Source organism: Amblyraja radiata, chromosome 5, assembly GCF_010909765.2.
Source record: "Amblyraja radiata isolate CabotCenter1 chromosome 5, sAmbRad1.1.pri, whole genome shotgun sequence".
Taxonomy (NCBI): domain Eukaryota; kingdom Metazoa; phylum Chordata; class Chondrichthyes; order Rajiformes; family Rajidae; genus Amblyraja; species Amblyraja radiata.
Window position 1 is genome coordinate 13,026,145 of NC_045960.1, and position 8,607 is coordinate 13,034,751.

General features: G+C 45.5%; 1 protein-coding gene across 2 annotated transcripts in view; it reads left to right on the forward strand.

Annotated features, from left to right (window-relative positions):
• Positions 1-8,607, forward strand: part of sde2 (SDE2 telomere maintenance homolog) — a 46,414-nt gene that overhangs the window by 8,982 nt on the left and 28,825 nt on the right. The window contains exons 6-7 of one of the 2 annotated variants that reach the window (XM_033020633.1): positions 1,421-1,772; positions 1,881-2,192. In XM_033020633.1, coding sequence (XP_032876524.1) covers positions 1,421-1,772; positions 1,881-2,192 — 664 coding nt within the window. Of the gene's footprint in view, positions 1-1,420; positions 2,193-8,607 lie in introns of both variants that reach the window. The other variant, XM_033020632.1, reaches the window with a different exon arrangement.

An 8,607-nucleotide genomic window follows, 5' to 3' on the forward strand; every position in this document is an offset into this window, starting at 1 on the left:
AGAATAGAGTTCTCAGCATTGTAGCGCACCAGTTCCACAGACAAAGTTGCATAGACATAGGTTGTCTTTGCGTAGAGCAACCAGTTGGAGGAGATATTAAATTAATATTTCTCATCCGTTTTTAGTGATAAAAGATTGAGCGTGCAGAGGTATTGAGACATATGAGTTGTGACGGCATAGATTGCATATGCTTTAACCCCTGATTGTTCAAGCCAAGCTTCTGCTGGAAAATGTGAGCTGTTTGCCGATTATTTTAAAGATCAGGTTCAGTCTATCAGAGCTGGTATCCCTTTAGATTCTACTGTCCACCGCTGCTGACCTAGCAAGGCGCCGGCCAAAAAGAAGCAGTCTTGGTTAGTGGTCAGGTTGGTTAGTGCGAACTGAGAGGAGATGCTTTTTCCAGCATCTGCAGTTCTTTCTTAAACATTTTGTCTACTTCTCTACATCGGTGAGACCAAGTGCAGGCTATGCGATTGCCTTGTCTCAGTTCGCACTATCCAACCTGATCTCCCGGTGGCTCTGCACTTCAACTCCCCCTCCCATTCCGAATCCGACCTTTCTGTCCTGGGCCTCCTCCATTGCCAGTGAGGCCCAGCGCAAATTGGAGGAACAGCACCTCATATTTCGCTTGGGTAGTTTACACTCCAGCAGGAAGAAAATTTACATCTCCAATTTCAGATAGTCCTTGCTTTCTCCCTCCTTCCCCTCCCCTTCCCAGCTCTCCCGCAGCCCACTGTCTCCGCCTCTTCCTTTCTTTTTCCCGCCCCCCCCCCCATCAGTCTGAAGAAGGGTCTCGACTAGAAATGTCACCTATTCCTTCTCTCCATAGATGCTGCCTCACCCGCTGAGTTTTTCCAGCATTTTTGTCTGCCTTTGATTTTTTCCAGCATCTGCAGTTTTTTTCTTAAAAGTTGTTGTTGTTGTATTTTTATTATTATTATTATTTTTATTATTATATGAATTACCAAAGAGGAGGTATTGGTGGTTTTTAAGTGCATTAAGGTGGGTAAATCCCCAGGGCCTGGCCAAGGGCATCTTCAGAACATGGGAAGCTGCCGAGGGAATTGTGGAGGGGCTTGTGGAGATATTAGCATCATCGTGAGCCACAGGGGAAGACTGGAGGGTGGGTAACGTGGTGCCCTTATTTCAGAACGACAGCAAGGACACGCCAGGGAACTACAGGTGCCTGATGTCAGCGGTGGGAAGATTGTCGCTCGGGATTCTGAGAGGCAGAATAGGCATGGATTGTTTAGGGAGAAAAAAATCTGGAAGTGTTTTGAAGAGGTCCCCAGGCAAGGGCAGGAGATATTGTCTTTCTGAAGAAGGATCTCATTGCATCCTGGTGTTTGTGACAATAAACTAATGTGAATGCGAAAGAACTAAAGAATAAAGTGTCATTGGTGTTGTGTTGCTTTTGCAGGATGGGTGTGGAGGATTTGGATGAACCTGGGAGCTCTGATGAGGAGTGTACGGCTGGTAGCAGCTCCTCCAACCCTTCGTCCCCTTCCGACAACTCTGTGGAGGAGGTCGTGGTTGACGAGGCGGGAGAGAGTGCTGCCGTGCCCAGCGCTGGCACCAGCATGTCTGACAGCAGCCCTGGCCCCTGCCTGCCCAAACCCAGTGCCCATTGTAGTATATCTGAGCACAGTATTCATAAGCCCAGCGCTGACCCCTGCATTCCCGAGCCCAGCATTGACCCCAGCATTCCCGAGCTCAGTGTTGATCCCGGCGTTCTCAAGTCCATCACTGACCCATGCGTTCCCGAGCCCAGCGTAGACCCCGGCATTCCCGAGATCAGTGTTGATCCCGGCGTTCTCAAGTCCATCATTGATCCCGGTGTACCCGAGCCCAGCGCAGACCCCGACATTCCCGAGCTCAGTGTTGACCCTGGCGTTCCCAAGCCCAGCGCTGACCCCGGTTATCCTGAGATAAGCGTTGATCCCGCAGGCACTGATCCCGACGTTCCCGATCCCGGCGCTGATCCCGACGTTCCCAAACCCGCCGCTGATCCCGTCGTTCCTGAACCACTCCTGGCTCAGCAGAGTGAGGCCGGTGACGAAGTGGAGGCAAAGGGTTTGGTCTGGCAAGACGGTGAACCTCCTGCACCGGGGGAGATCTCTGGAGGAAGTCCTAAAGAAATGAAGGACCAGATGGCAGATGGAGGAAGCGACAGGAACACACCAATGACTACAGTAAGTACTCGAGGGACCAGAGTCTAGAGGGATATTATCACAGTAATTCCTGATGGCTTGAATCGGGGTTCTCTTGTATGGAACGATGAAATTCTTACTTTAAAAAAAAAAAGACACAAGGAGTTGGAGTAACTCAGCGGGCCAGGTGGCATCTCTGGAGACCATGATTCGGACACGTGTTAGGTTCGGACCCTTCTTCAGGCTGATTATGGTGGGGGGAGATATATGGTAGGGCGGGGGGTGTGGTGTGCTGCAGCTTTTCCGGCCCATTAATGCAATAACAGGCAGATAAATGTATAATCATCCATAATACACTAAATAAACACAATAAATTGTACTATCAGTAATATAAGGGAACCTGACCATAATTGTGCAAAACCAGTGTTCATTGTGCCCCCAGCGACACTGTCCATAGTAGATCAGAGTAAAAGGAAGGCACAAAATGCTGGAGCAATTCTTAAAGATATGGTCTCCTTTCATCGATTTATTACAAGTATAATATGGTGCAACACAACTCTGGTAATTAACCATTTCAGAACTAGGTGTGGGGTGTGGAAAGATATGAAGTAGGTAAATCCCTTTTCTTTTCTGTTCTGTTTCTTCTTTTCCCTTTTTTCTTCTTCTTTTCTCTCTTTTTTTTGTTTGATTTAAAAAAATTATATATATTTTTTTTTTTGCTCCTCATTTCTGGGCTTATCTTTTTTTTTCTACATCTCTATGGGCTCTTTCTCGCTACCTATCCACAAACTACCAATCGATAACTTTTGGGGCCTACACATCACTCTCTTCCTTCATCTCTTCTTCTTTCTTCTTTTTTTGCAACTATTATTTTTATTTTGTTAAATTTAAACCAAGAAGCTGTACACAAAATGTATTATGTTATATACCATGATTTTTACGACTGTACATTGCTTAATGTACAAATATAAATAAACAAGTAAATAAATAAATAGATAGATAAATAAAATGAGATGAATTTAAAAAGATGCTGGAGTAACTCAGCAGGACAAGCAGCATCCCTGGGGAGAAGAAGGGTCTCGACCTGAAACGTCGCCCATTCCTTCTTCCCAGGGATGCTGCTTGTCCCGCTGACTTACTCCAGCATTTTGATTTTAACCAGCATCTGCAGTTCTTTCTCACACATGTACATCAGAATAAGCCAGCTTGTCCAGTTATTCAATATGTCATGTGTACGAAGGAGCTGCAGATGCTGGTTTACACCGAAGATGGACACAAAATGCTGGAGTAACTCAGCAGGTCAGGCAGCATCTCTGGAGAAAAGGATAGGTGACATTTTGGGTCCAAACCCTTCGTCGGATTCAAAATGTCATGCCTGATTTATCCCTGGCCTGAGTTTCCTTGATCTTTCAAAACTTTATAGCTACCTCCACAATAAACACATCCAGCCTCCACTACCCACTGTGCCAGAAAATCTCTCTCAGAAGAGATTCACCTCCCTCAGAAGAAATTCCTTGCTTGGTTTTGAATGACTGGGCCCTTCTTTTGAAACTAGCCATTGGTTTACGATTCTTTCGAGGATGAAAACATTCAGCATCCACTCTGGCATTGCCACCTTATGATTGATTGAAAGATACAGCATGGAAACAGGCTCTTCGGTACACCGAGTCCGAGCCAACCATCGATCATCCATTCACACTAGCTCTATGATATCCCACTTTTTCATCCACACCCTACAAACTAGGGGGCAATTTACAGAGGTCAATTAACCTACAAACCCAAACGTCTTTGGGATTTGGGCAGAAACCACACAGCCATCACCTAAGGTCAGGATTGAACCCGGGTCTCTGGCGCTGTGAGGCAGCAGCTCTACCCGCTCTATGCCCTTTTATATTTTAATAAGATTTTACCATCGCAACGTTTAAGAAACATTTGTACAGGACACATGGATAGGATAGATTTAGAGGGATATGGGCCTAATACGGGCAGGTGGGACTAGTATAGATGGGACATGTTGGTCAGTGTGGGCAAGTTGGGCTGAAGGGCCTGTTTCCGCACTGTAAGACTCTCTGACTCTAAGATCATATTCCAAATATGAGGCCCCTCGTTCTCAGACAAGAGGAGTAGTCTTCCTGTACTAACTTGTTAGAATTCTGTATATTTTAATGAAATCACCTCAATCTTTTATGCAATAGTCTTTTTCTCCCAGGGAGTCAAACCAGGACAGGACATTCACTGAAGGCCCTGGGGAGTGTTGTAGAACACAGTAACACAAGTACATAGTTCCCTGAGAGTAGCCTTGTGGGTGGATAGGGTGGTGAAGGTGGCTTCTGACACATTGGCCTTAGTTAGTAAAGGCAAGTAGTATAGACGTTGGGACAATTGCAGAAGGCATTAGTGAGGTTGCACTTGGAGCATATTTCTGTTGACGTCACCCTGATTTAGGAAAGATGCCATTGTTGGCATGCTATATTTAAGAGGGAGTTAGATGTGGCCCTTGTGGCTAAATGGATCAGGGGTATGGCGAGGGCAGGTACGGGATACTGAGTTGGATGATCATATTGAATGGCGGTGCAGGCTCAAAGGGCCGAATGGCCTACTCCTGCACCTAGGTTTCTAATTTTCTATGTTGGAGAGAGCATGGAAGCTACAATGATGTTGCCAGGATTTGAGACTGACTAATAATGAGAAGGATGAAGTTTAACGCAAATACATGGGGCAAGATTTTTACACAGGGTGGTGGATGCCTGGTAGGAATTGCAAAGGGTCACAACGCAAAGGGTCAAATTATAATAGAACGCAGAAGAGGCAGGCAGGAACAGGACCATCGGCCCACAATGCCCGTGCCGAACTTGTTGCCAAGGTAAACTTATCTCCTCTGCCTGCACGTAATCCATATCCCTCCATATCCGTGTGCCCATCCAAAAGTCTTTTAAATGAAACTATCCCATTCCCCACCACCCCTGGACAGGCATGTGGATATGCAGGGAATGGAGGGATATGGATCACGTGCAGGCAGAGATCACTTTAACTAGGCATCAAGTTTGGCACGGGCATTGTGAACCGGCTCCTGTGTTGTACTGTGCTGCGTTCTATCATTTGACCCTTTGCATTGTGTGCTGGTGTCAAGGTGTAGTTTTCTCGTCTGGGGAACAACATTGTTTTTAAGCGCTTTGATGTTTGAAGTGGTCTTTGAGTCCAGCTCAAGATGTGGTGATTGATAATATCAGCCAGAGATCTTGTTCCTGTCGCCTTGTCAGAAATGTAGTGAGGGGGGGAAATAATTGAATATTTACAGGGAATGTTTCTAAATAGTGTCCCCATATTTGTGGAAATGGATAATTAACCAAATTAGCTAATGGGATTGATTAACAGTGACCTGGTCGTATGGATTCAGAACTGGCTGACTGGTAGAAGACAGAGGAAGGACAATATTCAGGTTGGGGGTCTGTGGTTCCGCAGGGTTCTGTGCCGAGACCTCTGACGTTTCTGTTATATATAAATGGCCAAGACGTGAGCGTACACGGGTCCGTTAGTAAGTTTGCAGATGGCACCAAGATGTGCTGGGGTCGTGTACTGTGAGGAAGGTTGTCAAGATTTAAAAAATCGGGGGATAGATCAGCTACAGGAATGGGCAGAGAAATGCCAAATGGTGTTCGACCCAAGCAAGTGTGAGGTGGTGCACTTTGGGAGGTCAAATGCAAAGGGAAAAATATATAATTTATGGCATGACCCTGAACAGTATTGATGTACAGAGGGATCTTGGGGTCTAAGTCCATAGCTCCCTGAAAGTGGCCATTCGGGTAGATATGGTGGAATGTGGTATGCTTGCTTTCATCATTCGAGGCATTGAGTATAAAAGTCAGGATGTCATGATGCATTATTATAGGACTTTAGTTCAGCTACATTTGGGGTAATGCGTGCATTTCTATTTGCCCCATTACAGGAGGAATGTGGAGGCTTTGGAGAGGGTGCATGGGAGGTTGATCAGAATGTTGCCTAGATTAAGGGGTGCTAGCCACAGGGAGAGGTTGGACAAATTGGATTGTTTTCTTTAGTACGTCGGAAGTTGTGGGTAGATCCGATAGTCGTACATACAATTATGAGGGGCATAGATAGTGTAGACAGAACCTTTTTCCCCAGGATGGAAAAATAAAATAATAGAGGGCATAACTTTAAGGTGTGAGGGGCAAAGGTTTAAGGAGACATCTCGGGCATGATTTTTTTCCACAGAGGATGGCGAGTGTCTGGAAGGTACTGCCAGGGTAGGTGGTTCAGACAGATATGATAGTGGTGTGAGAAGAGGCTTATGAATCGGCACATGGATATGGAGGGATATGGATTAAGCGCAGGTATATACGAAATGGCCTTGGCAGCATGTCCGGCACGGTCATTGTGGGCCGAAGGGCCTGTTCTTGTGCTGTACCGTTTTATATTCGACATAAAACGTTGGCGTTGCTGTTAGCTGGTCTACGGTGCTGATGTATATCAACCACAGCACAGCCACAGGGCATGTTAGCAATGGAATCCCATACCACGTGTATCTTCAGAACTGAAAAAGCAAGTTTGTATTTCATGTGGGAAAAATCCATTTTGGAGAGATTAGAGTAAACACTGCAAGTACACATCTGATGTGGATTGTGATACTCGTTGGGCTTCTCAGGTTGGATTTGCGAGACAGTGCTGACAGTTTTACTGTTGGAGCAGGATTACTCTACAAATTCTTGGGAACTAAATAAGGTTAAAGGATTGAAGGAAATTGGTTTCACTCTTTTTGTAGCTTTGATTTTTTGTGCTTTTTTTTAGTTGCTTCAGGGTTTTTTGCTTTAGGGTTTTTTTGCTTACGGTTTTTTTTGGTTTAGATTTTTTTACTTTAAGGTTTTTTGGTTTAGATTTTTTAATTTTAGATTTTTTTGCTTTAGCTTTTTTTACTTTAGCTTTTTTCTTTTAGCTTTTTTTCCTTTAGATTTTTTTCCTTTTGATTTTTTTACTTTATCGATCACCCTTTCACACTGGTTCTATGTTGTCCCACTTTGGATGATGGCTTTGTCTTCAGGATCGCCTTCTGTGCTTTCCTGAGGCTGTGATGACTGACCTCCTTTAATCACAACTCTTCCATAACACGCGGTGTCATTCCATTCCCTCGATGCCCACTGACTTAATTTTTACCTGGGCTGAAAGATGCAGCGTGGAGACAGGCCCTGTGGCCCACCGAGTCCACGCTGACCATCGGCCACTTGTTCGCACCCGTTCTCACGTTTTTAGAAACATAGAAAATAGGTGCAGGAGTAGGTCATTCGGCCCTTCGAGCCTGCACCGCCATTGAATATGATCATGGCTGATCATCCAACTCAGTATCTTGTACCTGCCTTCTCTCCATACCCCCTGATCCCTTTAGCCACAAGGGCCACATCTAACTCCCTCTTAAATATAGCCAATGAACTGGCCTCAACTACCTTCTGTGGCAGAGAATTCCACAGATTCACCACTCTCTGTGTGAAAAATGTTTTCCTCATCTCGGTCCTAAAAGATTTCCTCCTTATCCTTAAACTGTTACCCCTAGTTCTGGACTTCCCCAACATCAGGAACAATCTTCCTGCATCTAGCCTGTCCAACCCCTTAAGAATTTTGTAAGTTTCTATAAGATCCCCCCTCCATCTTCTAAATTCTAGCGAGTACAAGCCGAGTCTATCCAGTCTTTCTTCATATGAAAGTCCTGCCATCCCAGGAATCAGTCTGGTGAACGTTCTCTGCACTCCCACTATGGCAAGAATGTCTTTCCTCAGATTAGGAGACCAAAACTGTACGCTTTGTATCCATTCCCAACACACGAGGGCCAATTAGCCTTCAGACTCACAAGTCTTTGGGATGTGGGAGGAAACCGTAGCACTGGGAGGGAACCCACGCGGTCACAGGGGGAACGTGCAAACTCCACACAGGTAGCACTGAGATCTAGATGGAACCCAGGTGACTGGCGCTGTGAGGCAGCGGCTCTACCTGTTGCATCACTGTGCTGCCCAGCACATAATGATAGTAAGTTAGGCTGCAGCCCCCAAAATATCCATTGACTTGGCCACCACAGCCTTCTGTGGCAAAGAATTCCATAGATTCACCACCCTCTGACCAAAGGAGGAACTCAGCAGGTCAGGCAACATGGAATGAATGGATGGGACAAACAGTACAGTGCAGCACAGGAAAAGGCCATATGCCCCATTGTGTGTCAGTGACAACAATGATGTCCAATTAAACTAATCCCATCTGCCCATGTGTCAGTCTAAATGTCCCTTAAATGTTGATGTTGTATCTGCTACACAACCTCCCCTGTCAGCATGATTCAGACATTTCCAATCTATATTAAAAAAATCTTGCGTTAATCTCATTTACACCTTCCTTTCCTCACCTTAAGCTCTAGTGTTCGATATTTCCACCCGAGGGAGAAGCCTGTCTATACTCTCAT